General features: G+C 41.5%; 1 protein-coding gene across 3 annotated transcripts in view; it reads right to left on the minus strand.

The window, feature by feature from the left end:
- Window positions 1-1,287: 1,287 nt before the first annotated feature.
- Window positions 1,288-18,587, minus strand: part of LOC116053210 (SPARC-related modular calcium-binding protein 1-like) — a 28,879-nt gene continuing 11,579 nt past the window's right edge. For 2 of the 3 annotated variants that reach the window (XM_031304212.2, XM_031304214.1), the window contains exons 3-10: window positions 16,101-16,328; window positions 14,843-14,890; window positions 14,368-14,445; window positions 12,857-13,049; window positions 11,534-11,607; window positions 9,201-9,294; window positions 6,344-6,682; window positions 1,288-1,887 (exon numbers count right to left, since the gene is read on the minus strand). In XM_031304212.2, coding sequence (XP_031160072.1) covers window positions 6,349-6,682; window positions 9,201-9,294; window positions 11,534-11,607; window positions 12,857-13,049; window positions 14,368-14,445; window positions 14,843-14,890; window positions 16,101-16,328 — 1,049 coding nt within the window. In that variant the 3' untranslated portion in view covers window positions 1,288-1,887; window positions 6,344-6,348. The remainder of the gene's footprint in view (window positions 1,888-6,343; window positions 6,683-9,200; window positions 9,295-11,533; window positions 11,608-12,856; window positions 13,050-14,367; window positions 14,446-14,842; window positions 14,891-16,100; window positions 16,329-18,587) is intronic. The other variant, XM_031304213.2, reaches the window with a different exon arrangement.

Consider the following 18,587-nt stretch of genomic DNA (forward strand, 5'->3'; position numbering starts at 1 on the left):
GTTGTTGAAATTGTTCAGTACTTTGTGGTTGAGTAAAATAAGTAATTAGTGGTGTTGAATAGTGTTATCTGTGCCGCTATTGAGGCTTCTCTATCGAGACTTTGCTAGCTTGAACGGAATATAACATCCGGTCTGGGATTTTCACAATAAAGGCATCAAGCCGTCTACTTAGTTGGAGGCTTTAAAGCGTATCATAGATAACAGGAAGTGCTGTCTACGTTAGCAGTAACTTAACGGATGGTGGAAAATCTATGAGAATCCCATATAATAAGTGTTTGAATCCCTCTTCTCTGCTTATATTCTTGGAGTTTAAGAGGTATATAGCCATATGCTGATTATTGTTTATTTATGTTTGGTAATGTATATTAGTGCTTAAAGAGGAATGAGTATATACGTATGTTTCTTTATTCATTTGTATTTGTTTCTCTGTTTATAGAAACCACACTCACACTCAAACGTACAAAAGGAACAAGGAAGAAATAAACAGAAAAGGAACATCTCTCAGCTCTTCATTTATTTACTCACGGGATATTTGGCCTTAAGTGGTGTTCTGGCCGACACACCTGCGTGAACTTAGTGATAACCCTACAACTAGCACCAAGACTGAGTATCTACCCATTATCTACATTACATGATTCGTAGTACAGGCCTCTGGTAGAGCAGGTGCCCAAATATAAAGGCTTACTTCTCGATGCAGTGGCCGCAGGTTTGACTCCGCCCTGCAGCCCTTTGCTGCATCTCGTTCCCCCTCTCTCCCCCGTTTCATGTCTTCAGCTGTCCTATATAAATAAAGGCCTAAAAAATGCCCCCAAAAAACACCCCCCACCCCCTTATAGGTATGAGGTTTGTTTAATTCTATAATTTTGTTTTTTTTGGTAGCTTTTTCTCGACGCCTGATCCCGTTGACCTCTGCAGGCTGGCCTTCAGGGACACATAAGCAGATGGTCATCACGGGGACAAAACAGACATCTTCTGTCCTCGGGATTTCATTACAGCTTTGTGACAGGAGGCCGTGCTGTTAGAGACACAATCCCCTGCAGCCTGTTTGGTTTTGTCATGTCGGCCCTTCAGGGTCAGTCTGGACACCACAGAGGAAGCACATCAGAGACACGGCTGGTTTCTGCTGTCTTGTTAATGCACCCTGGGAAATACTTGGCTGTTAATAGGACCTGTTGTTTCCCGTCTATCTGCTGATTTGTTTATTGTGCGACGGCGATGAGGGCAGCAGTTGCTGTGGCAACCAGCGGCATTCCCGTGAGACAAAATAACGACTTCATACGCATCCACTGATGATTACTGGCAAACAATGTTCACAGCGTCACTACTGCAATCCATTTATTGAAAGAACATTTACAAACATCAAAAGCTGGAAATGACTTCTATCAAAGCTGGGTTTCAATCAATCAATCAGAAAACAATGTAGTGTCTGAGAAAACGCTGCAGACTGATATGTTGTATAAAGGTTGTATAAAGAATTATGAATTTACCATTGATCAAAATGTGTATCAAAATATGTTACATCAATATATTGGCAATATGTATACAAAATAAGCAAAGTATGTACAAAGCAGAGAGGGATGAAGAGAAAGAAGCAAGGATTAAGGGAAGGAGGTGAGGATGTTTGGGAAGGAAAAGTCACCAAGAGTGAGGCCCAATCCCAATCTTCACCCTAAATTCCTTATTTTGAAGTTGACAGTCGACTTGGAGTGACTATAAGGGTTATATCATAGATACAGTATGGTGACACTAATACAGCCAGAGGAAGCTGAAGTCCTGAAATTTACATGAAAGGATTTCATGGATGAATAAATAGAACCTGGAAAGGTGACAGTGAAGCGGTAGGAGAGGAGTGGGCCTTTGGCAGCGGGTGATTTGTCTGGTTGCTCTCTGTGGCAAAGAAAGAGAGAGAGAAAGAGAGAGAGAGAGGAAAAATTAATAAGAAAATAATTACATTAAAAACCAACCAGAGGGAAACTTAAGCCAAACTCCAGTACCGTTTTTACTGGAGCTCAGCAGATCCGCCACTGGACCTCGCTGCTATCTCTGCCACACACGTGCGAGTTTAACGCCACACCTCCCCCTCCCCCTCCCCCTCTACTTCGCCTATTGTATGAATCACTGATTATCAGCTGCTCCTCACCCCTCTGGTCCTTCTTATCTGTCTCCCCCTCTTCCTTTCTATCTGCTGCCCTCAAATCCCTGCTCGCCTGGATAACTCTACCTCTGCTCTTCACCTTTACTGGATGACTGTGATGTGGAAAATGATGAAAAAAAAAACCCAACAATATTTCTATTTTGATTACCATGTCGCCGAAGTTTGGGAAAATGAAATATGAATGTTTCAGTTTGTTAAAGAGTCCTTTATTACATTTAAATCCAAAAGATTAAACATATGTTTTGTCCTGTATTAGTTACCAATATGTAAAACATAACACTGCCATCTTTTCTTCATGTCTCCACTATACAACACAGCACACTGTATAATAAAGTCTACACTACCATTCAAAAAAAATTATTTAGCTGTTCTATTGATGTTTTTCTTCTTTCCTTCAATAATAACTCATCTAACAGAGATAGAAACTGTCTAATTCAGACACCAAATGTTTTATTCACATGTGAAATAGCTCCAATTTACGGTTGCTGACTGGGGCAAACGCACTGCAACTTAATGAAACACACGCATAGACAAAACACAAGCAAATTATGAATACATCTTCATAAATTTGACAACACATGCGCAGCATTTAGCAAACGCGCTGCAAATACAGAAACAATGCAAAAAGAAAAGCACACAATCCCCAAAAACAAATGCAACAAAAGAAACGCTGCATCCAGATTACACAACGGAAGTTATCCAGGCCTCTAGGGGGAGCGCTAAGTGGAACAGCTTGATTTTCGACCCCACGGGGGAGAGAGAGCGCTCTGCCTTTTTATTACCACGAGTTTACAGAGACGTCTCTGCTGATTGGGTATCACCTGTGACCTGAGCCAGTAAACTAGAGACACACCCACCAAACGAGAGAAAACATATCTCAAACATAGACTTAATATTTACAGTCTATGATCTCAAAGCAGTTGCACACCGTTTCACAACGGTGCACACCGTTCTGAGGTTGAACGTGCGCCGGCTCTCTCTCTCAGTGGCGTCACTCCCCCTAGAGGCCTGGAGAACTGCCGTTGTGTAATCTGGATGCAGCGGGGGGGTTTTTTTTGTTGCATTTGTTTTTTTCCTTTTGCAACGTTTCTATATTTGCAGCACGTTTGTGTATTTGGTTGTGTTGTGTGTACTTGCAGCACGTTTGCTAAATGATGTGTCTGTGTTGTCAAATTTATAAAGATGTTTTCTTAATATGTTTGGGTTTTGTCTATTTGCGTGTGTTTCATTAAGTTGCAAAGTGGTTGCCCCTGTCGGCCACCGTACCAATTGGCCACAAAATAAGAATTAAATGATTCATACTTTTATTTAGTTGATGTCCCCACAGTGTTGCATGACCAACCTCCCTATTGTGAAGTTTGAAGGCCTCTGCTAAATATTAATTCCAGCTTGTTATTGGCTATATTATTGAGCACTTGACACTGAAACGGGAAGCTGTTCCTATTTAACTCTGCAGACATGTTGATGCTAAGCTTCCAGTTTCTTTTACCAATGACTGCTGATTTCTTCTCTTCTTATTCAACTGTTGCTCAGAGGGATCTTTGTCTCTTTCAATGTACAAAACTAAATAACATCTATTTATAAAGAGGGCATTCTACAACATAAAATCATCAACTATCATTCAAACAATAGAGCAGTGCTCTCAGACATCTGACTGGAAACAATCAAGCTTTGTGGCGGGAGAGTCATAACTTTTGAACGGTGGTATATAATATGTCAATGGGATCAGTATAGTAAGGCACTGTAAGTTCTCTGTATGAACCAGATATTTTGTTTTGTATATGTCAACAGAAATGTCATAAGTATTCACGTAGAAATAGACTCTTTGTCTGAGGCAGGTTGAATAGTGAGCTAGTTATCCACACACACACTCATAATAACACCCTGATTGCAACTCATAGAGCCACACACACACACACACACACTCCTTTAGTTGTCATGGCCTTCTGCGGCTGCCTGATTGGTGAGCTGGTGTTACGGCCGAGCTGTGACTGATGGCTCACTGACAAGCAGGCCATTTAACTGTTGCCCACGTTTGTTTTGATTTCATAAATGTACATAAACTCTCAGACAGTGGTGGGTGTAATTTGTCTGGCTGCCCGCCCAAAAGGCTCGGTTCTCCTGGGATCAACAACCTGGAGAGGAGAAAAAGACGCTTTTATCTCAGCCAGTGGACCAATGAGGAGCCACGGTAGCACATGCACGGACACACTCACACTCACACTCACACACGGACACAGACACAGAGACACACACACACACACACACACACTAACTTTGTTCACACCCTCACACTCTGAGCTGTGCTTGCTTGCTCGCTAACCGTCCAGCTGCCACCACAAATAGAATCTAAGTCATTATGTGGGAAACACTGCAGCTATTTCAATAGAATGACATGACATGAATGAACGTAACTAGACTTAATGTGAATAAAACTTACATTACATTAACTCGTCCGTGAACAGATACATTTTCATCGGCAATGGTGTTTGTTTAACAATGAAAAGGACAACAACTCCCGACTGATGTGAGTGGAGTGTTCTTTGTGTCCAAAACTCTCTCTTTTAGCTCTGTTTTTGGTCTCCACCATCTCCAGAGGGAAACATATGTCTCTTTAGCTGCTAAATGCTCCACTAAGTTCATGTTATTATCTGCCCTGAAATTTAGAGGCTGGGTTTTGGGGTAATTGTAAAAGTAACTTTGTCATAGTGATTTGTAGCTTCCACTCTACTCACAAACTGAATACAACTTTTTTTTTTTTAAATCTGATAGAATTTCCTCAATATTGCATTTTCACATAGCTTGAAGTAGAAAATGCTGCCAAGAGCAGGTTTGCTCTGAGCCCCATCTGGGGGCAGAGTGGAGACTTTTGTTTCCTGTTGGTATGCCAGCTGGTGCACCTGTTCTGAATCAGGTTATTTGGTTAATTGGCTCAGAACAGGAGGAAGCCTACACCACTTTGCTCTAGATTACACCACTCGGATCAACACAGTTTTTTGACACTGAAAATTGGCACCTGCTGTTGGAATGTTTCTTGGCTTGGGTTTAGATTATATTAAGTTGTTTCCCTGATTTGTTGCCAGATTTGCCTAAGTTAGTTTTAGGCGATTAAAGTTTGGTTAAAGATGTGCAGCTATGGTGTTTGTCAGGCTAAGGATACTGTTTTTTAGGGTATTCATGTATTGTTAGAAATTGTACTCATACATGACAACACCATGTTGTGGTATGATGAGACTATAGGGAAAGCTTAGACAACATCAGGTAATTTATAGGTCACAGGTCAGGGGATGAGAATATTTGGCCAGTCTTTAATAACCAAACCTGTTCATGTATAATTATGTCCGTCTCTAGAGATTCAGGGAGTCTAGGTAGCTACATGATAAGGGAATATTTTGTCTCAGGACTGTCTCCTTTTGGTTGTCGGAGGGCCTGCCACACTTTAGCATACTTCCCAGAGAGAGAGATAGGCTGAACTAGGCTTTAGCATCTGTGTTTTAGGCGCCTGCAATATCTTTGTTTTTCCTTAAAGGTTCAGCTAAACGTAACATTCCCAGCATGAGTTTAAAGCTATAGTGCATAGTTTCTGTTTCCCCCATGAGGAATTCTAAGTAATGACAACAACACTGTCGGCGCGTTCACATGATACAAGCCTTCGGTGATCGCACACCGCTCCCACCCCTCCTCCACACAGTTGCTAGTAGCCAAGGAGGACACGGAGGATTAAGAGGTAATTATCTTCACTCGAGTTTCTGCGCGGGAAAGTCACCGGTCGCCACAATCTTCTGAACGTATCCATACTGAGAAATACAGAGAGAGTTGTGTGGAGCTGATAGTCTTAATTAGCTTTGTAGCAATTCATTTGGCAATGGCTTGAATGTAACAGATGTTTATTAATATCAAAAAGTTACGCACTAAAGCTTTAAATACACCTTCAGGGAGACAGGAACTTCAGAGAGTGATTGATTGAGTCTTCATTAAATGTTCCTGTCTAATTGATAAAAGTCTCCTGAACCTTCTTCACGTATGTGAAATGAGTTGTGCTGCTGAGTTTTTCCTTAACAAAAAGGAGTTTGAAAATCGCCTTGTTTGAAAAGAAATTTAAGTGAAAAACACTGGAATGTATTTGCTTGAAAATAGGGGTATTTATCAAATAATGAAGATTACAGCACAGTCATTTGGGACACACACCTGGCTCAGAGGCCCAGGCAGACCCTCAGCTCCTCCAGCGTCAGGCCTCGGTCTCCGTCCCTGTCACAGTACTGAGCAAACTTCTTGGCGCACCGTCGCGGCTTCAGCCTCTGTCGCAGGAACTGCCGCAGAGGTCGAGCTTCGCGTTCGCTCAGCACCCCACTGGAGTCCACGTCCAGCTGACTGAAGTGCCACTGCAGCACAACCTCTGGCCCGGAGGCCTCGACAGCCTGCAGAGCAGCAGGAGAAGACACGTCCAGAGTGGAGGAGGAAGGGGTGGTGGAGGGTGGAGCGTTCAAAGATGGAGAGGGAGAGCTGGAGGGAGGGGTGTTTGAGGCCCTGGTGGGAAGAGACAAAAACCAAACATTGCCACAGCAGGAATAAACAGCATCGTGTTTATTAGACATAAATAATCAGAAAGTAACAAAGTTAACAAACACAAAGGAAGAAAAATAATAAGAAACCTGGGCATTGTGTGTGTGTGCATGAACAACCTCACTATCAGAAGTAGCAGTGTGACTTCATCCAATCACTATGATATTAAAGAGATGATAAAAACAATCCTAAAACCGAAGTTACCTGTGTGTGTGTGTGTGTGTGTAGCAGTGCTATCTGACATAACAAGGCCTCTGTCGTATCATAAATTGGTAATGCTGAGAAAGCGAGAGCGAGATAGAGAAGAGGGTGAAAGACGGTATGCAGATTGGTTAAAATGAGGAGAAGGGAGGACTTTTATTCAGATGAAACAGTGATGCAATGAACTGAGAGAGAAGCAGATGGAGAGAATGAGGTAAGTACTGAAAGACTGATTGGCAAAGAGAAAGACAGAACAGGGAAACAGATGGAGTTTACCTTTTCTGTTCTTCCAACAGTTCCCAACAGTTAATCAGGTACTTGATCAGGTCTGAGTTGTGCACTGAAGTGTAAAATTGGTTTTCATTTGGCATTCTGAGCAGCATCTTAGCACTGCAACAGACCAGAGGAAATGGATGCATCCACCGAGGTCCAAGATGAAAAACAAGTATAATTTGGCCTTTGGAGTTTTTGACCACTAGTGGAGTAAAGTTTAGATGACTGTTTGTGCAGTTTGTCAAGTTTTACAAGCATGTACATGAGTACAGGGCTGACCTGATACAATTTTTTTGCAGAATGAAGAGAGTGATGACAGTAATGTGTTATAAAATTAACAAGGTGACAATAATAGAGGAGTCCACCACCACCAAGACCACAAGAAGATGTCTAAGATGATCTTAAAATTCAAAACAATGACTTTAGCGATGTTTTCGTGGGGTAGAAAATGCATTTAACATACTTCCGAGGCCTTAGCCATGAATGCAAAGCAGAAATATGAAATGTTAACCCAAACATGTTAGCCTTTTTAATGCAGAGCTTTAGATACTCAGCAAGTCAGATGTATTCTTTGTGCTGCTTATGTTACTCAAATTATGATCAGAAACTGAGCATAACCCTGTTCATATATTTCTGCTCATTGTTTTTACTTATTATCCACTTATGTTGTCAAGAAAACCCATACTGGATTTTTTATTGTTAAATTGCATATGTCAAAGGTCACCCTATGCAATTAACGCTTGCATTCCATCAACAAACAACCTGCTGCAGCGTGTACAGACCAATTATCACATGTAACCGTGAGAAATGTACACATGTCCCAGCTGCATTCAGGGCACCTTCTTGTCATTAATACTCTAATTAAAAAGCCTACATAGACAAAGAAACGCCTGGACATAGTTTTATACTTTTGCCAATTTTTGAGCTTATTCTTTCAATCGGTATTAATCATTATACATCATATGATTCAGGGGAATCTACCCTTTCTTTCTGGTGCACTGTAAAATCACCATCATGCATTCCCTTTGTGTGAGCATACCGTACTTGACTGTAAAAAAAACAAACGGCCAGTGAAAGAAAGGTGTGCAAGCAATTTGCTATATTTGCGACTATTGTCCCAAATATAGCAGGCTTCATTCAGTGATTGAAACAAATATTATTAACATTAATTGAAGTTTCACAGTAGCCTATATAGAACCGACATTGAACGCTCCGAGCGAGCTGTGCTGTGGTAAACATGGAGCTTTTCCTTGACATGAAACGGTAAATAATCAAACCAGTGGAAGCAGTGCATTCAACCTTTATTCATGCATATCTATTCAGTCGTAGCATAGGGATACGGTACCTCGGTTCCATTGCTTGACAGAACTCCCTGAAGCCTGCCCCATCCACGACACTGATTGGTCTCATGTCCTTACAAATTAACGAAATTAATTTCTCCGTTATGGCCTCTTGTCGTGTTGCAGACAAAGAGCGTGTGGCAGACGGTGCAAAATACGTGTCAAGACGTGACTGTTTAGCTGGAGTTCCACACATTATGCCATGCTCATTTGGGTGCACATTTTCGAGATGTGACCTCATGTTGCTAGTGGTCGAATGGTATGCTAACTGTATTTTACATAGCTTGCATACAACTTTATCTCGCGGCACAACTATTTTACCTCGTATCGACCAAAATCCAAAGTACTTCCAGACATGGCTTTTTAGATTTTGGGGGGTTAAAATCGCTTTCTCTGATGCGGTCGAGTTGGGCTCTGCACTTTCTGCCATCTTCCATGCAAGACAAGTCAACTTTCAGCAGTGACGCTGTGCCAGACAGTGCGACTCCTGTGACCTGTCCCTGAACCCTCAGGCACGCTAGCGCGCCTACTCGCAAAGCGCACTTTTTTTTTTTTTTTTAATTCGAATATTAATTTTCACCTTCGAAATTCGTTTTTGAAAAACTATTCGAATATATAGCCCTAATCACTACAGGCGCTGTGATGTGCAGTAGATAGTAAAGACTTACTGGTAGGGACTCAAACTTCCAGCATGCTCTGCTTCCAGCTGCAGAGCTCTAACCAGACTCTGTAGGAACTGCTTCTTACGAGCTCCGGGACACCCTGCGGGATCAGAACAGAGAGGACGGTAACCCTAGAGATGTTATAATAATAATAATAATTACTTTTATTTATATAGCGCCTTTCATGAAACCCAAGGACACTTTGCAGAATGATTGTGACTGTGACAAGTAGTGTTTCAGGAGTTTTTTTTTTTCCCAGGGATGTAGCATTTCAGATATCTGCACGGAGGGTGTTCCAGAGGGATGGGGCTACAACACTAAAAGCTCAGTCTCCGAAGGTACAGAGTCTGATGTGGGGAATGGAGAGCAGGCCAGTGTCTGAGGACCGCAGGTTTCGGAATGGGGTGTATGGATGGATGGAGGAAGTCGGAGAGGTACTGTGGGGCCAGGGAATGGAGGGATTTGTAGGTGAGAAGGAGGATTTTATATTTGATGCAGGACTTAACTGGGAGCCAGTGATGGTGGATGAGGGTTGGGGTGATGTGCTGCCAGTAGGGCTGTCCCAAACGTTTATTTAAAGACTAACGATTAATTTTTCGATTAATCTAACGATTCATTTTTCAATCAGCGATTATTTTGCCATTGCTCAATTATTAACAATTTACACAAAACAAATTTCAATAAAGTTCAAATCTCTATTTATTAAAATTGTTTAACACTGCACTGTTCAAGTGAAATGACTTTGTAGTGCAACCTGAAGCCAGATGTAGGTATCAATCCAACCACAAAATAAAGTCCCTTTCAGGAGGAATACAAAAATAAAAACTTAAAGTAAACAGAGCAAGTGCAAAAAGAGTAGCCTGTATTTGCTTTTTTTTTTAACAGTAGTAGGTAAAATAATGAATGAGCTCTTGTTTAAGATCAAAGCTCTTCTCCCTTTAATCTTACAGTAAAAAAAAGTGAAGTTTTAGCAACATATGAAATCAGATGTATCAAATAAATCCAACATAAGGCAAGTTGCAGAGTCTAATATAACAGTCTGTAATCGATTGGGTCACTCATGATGATGGTAAACCAAAAAAAATAACACTGCAGACTGACAGCGTTTGATGATGCTTAATGTTAAGTCATAGATTTAGCATTAAAACGAATTAACGGACTAACGTACCGTTGGACTACTAGCGGGAACACATTCCGTGTGTCACTATGTTGATAATAGCACACGCTTGGGAGTAAAGCTTAGATCGGGCCCAAAAAATCAAGCCCGACCCTACCAGAGCCCGTACACGTTGTGTCCGAGCCCGGCCCGACACACATTAACTGGAATTATGAGCCCGAGCCCGATTTAAACCCGACAATTTTTTAATACGTGGGCCGTTATAACTGACATTATAAAGGACTTGTGAGATATCTGAAATAATCTGGCCTGGTTGCGCAATTATCGAAGACAGTGCTACAGATGGGGGAGACACGATTTTAGCAGTTTATCTCACACTCAAGTCAGTGCAGGACATACACCCAGAGCTACGGGAGAAGCATGAGAGGCATAGCTTTCTCCCCACCCAATTAGGCTAATAAAATAATGATTAAAAAAACACAAACGCTTGATCAAGGGTCTGGCCCGGCCCGAGGATAGTGGCGGGACATATCGGCCCGACCCGGCCCGTGGGTCAAGTTTGGGCTCAGACAGAGAATCTAAACTGTACTTGGGAGGGAAAGGAACAAAAAGGTGAGCAGAATGTACGGTGTTTTGCTGCTGTTATCCTCACTCAGGGAGGCATTTTACAAAGTCTACAGATACCACATTGTTGTTGGCATTAAGAGTAAAATACTCCCAAACTTTAGAAGACCGTGTGCGAGCCTTTTTCTCAACGTGTTGTTGAACTTGTGAGGAATCCATACTTGCGATGTTGCTGGAGGCAGCCATGTTATTTTTAGATTTCTACGCGTGACGCGTCGACGCAAATTATTTGTGTCGACGCATTTATGTAATCGATTACGTCGACTACGTTGACAAATCTTGGTCTTGGTGTGGGTGAGGACCCTGGCGGCAGAGTTTTGGACATACTGGAGCCTGTCTAGGGTTTTGCTGGGGACCCCAGACAGGACTCCATTGCAGTAGTCCAAACGGGAGGTTATGAAAGCATGTATGAGGGTTTCTGTTAGTCTTTGGCTCTTCACATGAATCTGACTCATGAGTCTACCCTGCCTTCCCTCCTGTTTCCTGTTTCCTGCTCCGTTTCTATCACCTCCCGCAGGATCATTTTCTAGAAAAAATGTCTAAAACATTATACAGAATGCTGTTTTTTTTCAATCACGTAACAAAGACTCATATTTACCAGGCAGAGGTTTTTCCCTGTACTTCCTGCGTGTCGGTGCCTCCTCGGCCCCAGGGCACTTTGGGATGTGATGCCTGCATAGAAACAGAATGAGCAACTAAACTGTCAATTAACCAACATTACACTGAAAGTACGTATGAGAAGAAGACGGGCCAGGAATTGTCAGCTGACTGCTGATTTGCAGGACAACATAAAAAAAAGAGATATGTGAGATATATAAGAAATGAGAGAGATCTCTGAAAACTGCAAATGCAAAAAATAAAATGCTAAATGTATTTGGCTTTACATTTAGATACATTTAGTTGTGGAAATTGTGTTTATCTGACAGAACAAATGTATTTTTTAATTGGTCAAAATGTCTTTCCCTTTTCAAATTAAACTTTTTAATTATTACAACCAGAGATAGCGTATACAGTGCTTGTCAGTACGGAAACAAAATTATTAGGCCTTGGGGAGTTTTCGTCACACCAGTGAACCAAAGAAAACCATCACATGAAAACATCCAACCACGCTGATAAAAGCCCTCGAGAACAGAACCATCCAACCGCAATTTATTCAGATTTGTTCTGCGTGTTTCCTTTAAGGGAAACCCACCTAGGGAACAGAGACAGTAAGTGGTGTAAAATTGGATGATTAAGATTAAATGCTTCACTGCATCAGTGTGTAATTATATCTGTGCCAAAATAAACCGGTCATATCAAATAAGGAGAGGGGAAGGGAGCGAGGGAAAATAAAGGGAAAATAAAGAAAATGTTCTATAGAAAATTAGTTTCTCAGACTGATTGAGAACTGTACAGTCTTGTATAAAGTACTTGAATGCAATACTTGAGTAAAAGTATCTTACCAGAAAATGACTTTGGTAGAAGTTAAAGTCACCTTTTAGAATATTACTTGAGTTACTTAAAGTATCTGATATTTACTGTACTTAAGTATCAATACTTCGAACTTCGTCAACAAGAAGTGCCGTCACCCAACATCGCTTAGAGCACTTTTAAATGTACTTAAAGAAAACTCTGATTATGAACTTTATGACCAAAGGTGTGTAACGTTATCTTCATCAGCACCCCATTCGCCACTGTTGTCGGGGTGTTCATCGTCTGTTACCATGGCGGCAGAGCCTGCAGCAGGTGCTTCCATGACACTATCAGTTATTATGCTTCCTCCTCTTCCTCTTTAGTTTTGGCCTATGGTTTTTTTTTTGCTGCTTGTTTTGCCGAATTAAGTACAGATACGTGAAAATTCTACTTGAGTACAGCAACGAAGTATTTGTACTTTGTGACATTACAACACTGGAACTGTAGCACTAACAGACAGATTGATTACCTTGCAGAGGTGCCTGGTACCGGCCTGCCGCTGTCCACCCTGACACACCAACAGTAACCTGTAGCAGCGTAACACTGCACGGGGTTATAGCGGCCGTCTGCACTGCATTCTGGGATGAAATGCTCTTCCTGCCAGGATGAACTCATCTGAGAGAGCAACAACGCTCGCTCACGCTCACACATCTGAGCACCTTCTACAAACAGAAACACACACGATATTAGCAGTATATTTGTAAAGAATGTTACTGAAAATCTTCACTCAACATCTAATTCTGTGTTTTTGATCCCTTAAACGTTGTCAGCCAAAAATGACATGAATAATCATTGCTGCTTCCTCACTGTGTGGCCGATAGAGCCGACGCGTTAGAGACCTCCACTTGAATAGGGATACAATTATTTAATCGTGCAGCTCTTCTAAAATTTCCGAATGTTATTGGACCAAATGGATCAAATTGTTGGTTGTGACGCTCAAAAAAAATGTATCCACTGGTTTACAGACGTCTCTTTTGCCATGTAAGTCTGTAGGAAAAAAGTTTGGGCCAGAGGGCATCATGTGACGGGCTGGGAGTTGCAATTCCACCGTTTGGCCGTTATGTTCAATCTGCTTCAAAGCCAGAGTGAGTCTAACTTACTAGGGGTGGGAATCGATTGGCACCTCACGATTCCGATTCAGAGGCCAACGATTCGATTCTAAACCGATTATCGATGTATCTCGATGCAACAATTTTTTTATGTACATTTCCATGCGTGATTTTTAAAAATACACATGTAAATCTGAGTTTGCTACTCAGAGTTTGCTAATCACTTCCTAGACAAAGCTTAGATTTTGACATATACAGTATTTAGTATTTGTCACACACAAGTTTTAATGAAATGTTTTGTCAACTGAGGTTTTTGTTTTGTAGTCATTCCATGCTTAAGCCTTAAACATGAAAATCAAAGACATTTAAAACAAGTGTTTTTTTAATCGATTATTAACTTATCAGAATCGATAATCAAATCGTTCTAGAGAGAATCGCGATGCATCTTAGAATCGATTATTTTTCCCTCCCCTATAACTTACACACAAATATAAGGCTAGAGTAATCTCAAGTATGTATGTCTTTTCTGATAACCCCTGAAAAAAAAAAAATCACATTGTGTAACAGTAAAGAAAACCTTCCAGTTAAAGGTGCTCTAAGCGATGTCACGCGTTTTTTAGGCTACAACATTTTTTGTCACATACAGCAAACATCTCCTCACTATCCGCTAGCTGCCTGTCCAGCCAATAACCGACTAGAAGGATTTGGGGGTGGGGGTTGGGGGGATAGTGCACAGAAGTACGGAAGGGAGGGGGAGGGGACGGGATGAGGAGGAGGGAGGGGCGAGCTAGCCTCGTTTTGTTTGAAAATACTTTGAACGTCAACAAGAAGTGACGTCACCCAACATCGCTTAGAGCACCTTTAAGAATGGCTCCTCAAGTGGAGACGTATACCAATGTTTTGAGAAAGCAGCAGGCACACCGAGTCTTACCAGGTGGTCGTCTGACGGAGCGGTTACCTTTGTCAGAGTTCTTCAGGATGGTCACCAAGATCGGAGGAGCAGTCAGCTCTGGACAAAATAATCTTACCGTCAAAGAATGTTTAAAGGTATTTCTGCTTGTGGGGATGTTGTACAGAAGAGAGTCAAGGAAAGGTGAACGTCAATACCCAAAAAACTTTTGATTCTGTGCTGTGTGTTGTTTTATGCTAAGTTCTTCTCTGCTTGTGTTGTCTTTCTTTCTTGTTTTTGTATTTTTTTTAAAACCTTTCTTACATCAAGACTAGGGGACTACAGATGAAAAATACCCTTTTGGCTAATTCTAGCATTTTCTAACCCATAATCATGTGTTTTATTAATTTGCACTGTCCCCTTTTTAAATAAACTGAATTGAGAATTGAGCAAAATGTGCTGTAACTGTAACTGTTGTATGCCCATTATGTGTATTGGAGAAGGTTCGGTTTGTCACCTGCATGTTTTCTGGGATCCAGTGTAGGCCCAGGTTCACCAACATCATCTGGAAAATGAGAAAATAGAGTGAAAGTGAGAAGAATGAGGAAATGGAGAGAGAGAGAGAGAGAGAGAGAGAGAGAGAGAGAGAGAGAGAGAGAGAGAGAGAGAGGGGGGGATTTGGCATGTAGTGCGGTCTGTTAATGATCCAGTTCCTGCAGGTGTGTCTGGCAGAGAAACAACCCATGTCATGCCAGGAAAAGTGAAAGACAGAGAAAAGTGAAAATGAGAAACATACAGAGCTAACATTGAGGAATAGAGAGCTGTGCTGCACTTGTAATAGTGGTTGAAGATGGTGATAAAAGTGGTTGACTCAGATTATTTAGTTAAAGCTTTGGTAGGCAGCATATTTTTGGCACTGTTGGGCATAAACTTTAAAATAATCTTTCAGTATATTGTAACTTAAGTGGTCTGAGAGGAAACTAGACTTCTGTACCTCCTCTTGGCTCTGTTTTCAGGCTTTAGAGAAGAGGGAGAGCTGCAGGAAGAGGTCTCACTCTACAGCTTTAAGTAAAAGTAGAAATACCACAGTCTAAAAATACTACATTACAAGTAAAAGTCCAGAATTCAAACTGTCACTTAACAGAAGTATTTTAAGCCAAATGTAATCAAAGTATCAAAAGTACAGTAAAAGTACTCATTATGCAGAATGTCTCCTTTATTTTTTTATATCAGTGATGAATACATTTAAGAGCATTTTAATGTTGTGGTTCGTCAATGTGGAGATCATTTTAGAAACTTAAATGCTACTAGGTTGTAAAAAGTAACTGTCAAATAAATGCAGTGGAGTAAAAAGTACAATATTTCCCTCAGATGTAGTGGAGGTAAAGTGTAAAGTAGCGATGTGATCTGTTTGGGATGATATATTGAAACGGAACACCTTAGTGTGGAAAATACACACAATTTCATGCAGATTTAATTTAAGTTTGACATTACTGTGGCCTGAAATATTTGCCCAAGATCTTCCTGAACAGCAGCAGGAGTCTAAATAAAAAGTCCTCTATTGTAGATATGTAAAGGTTAAAGGTGCTAATTGTACAACTATAACATCATTAAAACACTGACCCACACACCACAACCATCAAAACACCACCTGAGGGATATATTTAGGAAGAATTGTGTTTATCCTTCCAGTTAAGTTCCACGGACACTTGGAGAATATATGGCAAAGATAGTTTTTCCTTTACTTTGTAGAACTCTGAAGAAATATATCTGACCAGTACAGTTGGGGATGAGATGGAGGACCGAGGTCCCGTAAACAGGTTTGCCATCGGGCATGGAGCACCAGCAGTATCCGGTCAGGCTGTGGCACTGCACTGGCAGGAAGTGACCGTCCGGACTGCACTCAGGCACAAAGATGACAACTCCTGGGCTAACGTGGCCGTTGTGGGCGCTGGCCTCCAGGGCCTGAGCCCGGGCCAGCTGGCATTTGGGCTGACTCGGATCTAAAAACCAAGAGGATATCAAGCCATTATCCACATGTGCTCAGTTGTGGAAAGTAACTAAGTACATTTTATTTACCCTCCTGTTGTCCTCGGGTCAAATTTGACCCATTCCCATGACCCAGTTTCTATATCAGACATTTGGGTTTCTTTCAACCAAATTCAATCAAAAGAAATAACGTGGATGGTTCCCTACAACGCTCTTCACAAGTAAAATAAATGATCAGTTCACTACTTTCATTGAATTTGGATGTTTTATTCAATTTTATAGCATTTAAAGACAAAAATTGCTAAAAGAATGTTAAAAAAAAAAGTGACAAAAATGTAGGGGAAAAACGACAAAAACGTTGAAAAACAAAGTGACCAAAACATCGGGAAAAGCGACAAAAAGTGTCGAAAAAGAGGGCCATTGAAAAAAAAGTTTTACTTTTAAATTTTGAGCCAGAAAAAAAAAAGTTGCAGGGTCGACGGGAAGACAAAACAAGGTTTAAGTACTGTACTTTAGAACAATTTTGAGATATTTGTACTTGAGTATTTCAACTGTCATGTCATAATCCAGCTGTTAGTTTATTAGCTGGGGTGGGTGTGGCCTACCTGCGCCACCGGACTAAAAAGCGACTGGGAGCACACACGTTACAGCTCAGTGAAAGACTGCTGCAAGAAAATTGTGTCCACAGCGCTGCAGAGGAAGGTCTGGCTAGTCCACACAGCATCCCGGGATGGGAGAAAAACATGCTCTGGTTTATTGGCATTTCTTTAAGCCAATCACAATCGTCATGGGCGGTGCTAAGCGCCGGACAGAGCCACGGTGCAGAGATCTGAGGAGCAGTTAACCATAGTCCTTATACACCGGAGTTTAAAACGCCAACACTAAGAAAGCGGAAGGTTACGGACATCCGGCCAAAAAGAGGGACATCTGGTGTAGAGCCCTGTAAGCCCGTTGGGGCCCGACAGGCTAAGCCCATTCGGGCCGGGCTCGGGCCGTTTTCTTTTTTTTTTTTATAGATCGGACTCTGGCTTATTTTAGCTTCTCTCCTCATTGTGCCCATAATATACGTGCAGCAGAGCACACGTCACAAAGTGTGTATGAAATATTGTTATATTGATTATATTATAAATATTATACATCGCCTAAGAAAGTAACACAAACGCAACACGCATACACGCACGCGCAACGCATTAAACAGGTGACACTGACAGTTGACCATGCAGGGCATCAAGGAGAAGTTGGATCGTGGGGAGTTGATAAAAGTTCAGAATACCTCAGGAAAAGCTGCATTTTGGAAAAATTTCGATTTGATTACGACGAGAGAGAATAAACCAATTGGTAATGTGCAGTGCAGAATCTGCAATCATATACTTTCATATGACAGCAAAACCCCTGGGACATCACATCTACAACAGCATGTCGAGCGCGGCTGCGATGCAGCTAGTAACTCTGCTAGCACAAGCAGACAGTTATCAATGTCAGAGTTCTTTTCAAAGCCAGTGCCAACTAATGCCAGATCCCAAATTATTGATAAGTGTGTGGATTTCTGCTGCGAAGACATACGGCCATTCCAAACGGTGGCTTGCGGAGGATTTATAAAGTTAGCCCAGGAACTAATAAACATCGGAGCAGCCTATGGTAGCAGAAACAGTGTGCATCAGAGAGCGCGCGTCAGAGAGAGAGAGCGCATCAGAGAGAGAGAGCGCATCAAAGAGAGGTTAAAAGTGATTGATGTTGGTCTCGGGTCGGGTTCGGGCTGAAAAAATTGCAGGCGTTGTCGGGCTGGGGTCGGGTAGGGCTTGAACACCACGGGCCAGGGCTGGGTTAGGGCTGGAGGTTTTGGCCCGTGCAGGGCTCTAATCTGGTGGAATTTCCTTCGGCAACGGAACAATCCCAGAAGTGGAACATTGTGGATATAGACTTCAAGTTAGTTAGCATTTCAGAGTAATGATACAAAATATAATAAACAAATCAATGAAAAAATGATAAAACTTTATTGATCCCCGGAGGGAAATTCACAACTGCCTACAATGAGCTCCACACATTATTGCATCACTAATTATAATCCAATAATATAATATAATATAGAAGAGATCACATAACCCCTATTTAAGACTCCCTGCATTGGCTTGCAGTGAACTTCAGGATAGGTTTTACTCATTCATTATAAAGACGCTGTACCCAGTCTCAGAGGAGACAGTCCTTCTGTTGAAATTCGCCTTACAAGCTCACTGATTTCTTTGCTAATTCAAACTTTTTTTTTTTTAATGAAA

The sequence above is a fragment of the Sander lucioperca genome, chromosome 5 (genome assembly GCF_008315115.2).
Source record: "Sander lucioperca isolate FBNREF2018 chromosome 5, SLUC_FBN_1.2, whole genome shotgun sequence".
Lineage (NCBI taxonomy): Eukaryota > Metazoa > Chordata > Actinopteri > Perciformes > Percidae > Sander > Sander lucioperca.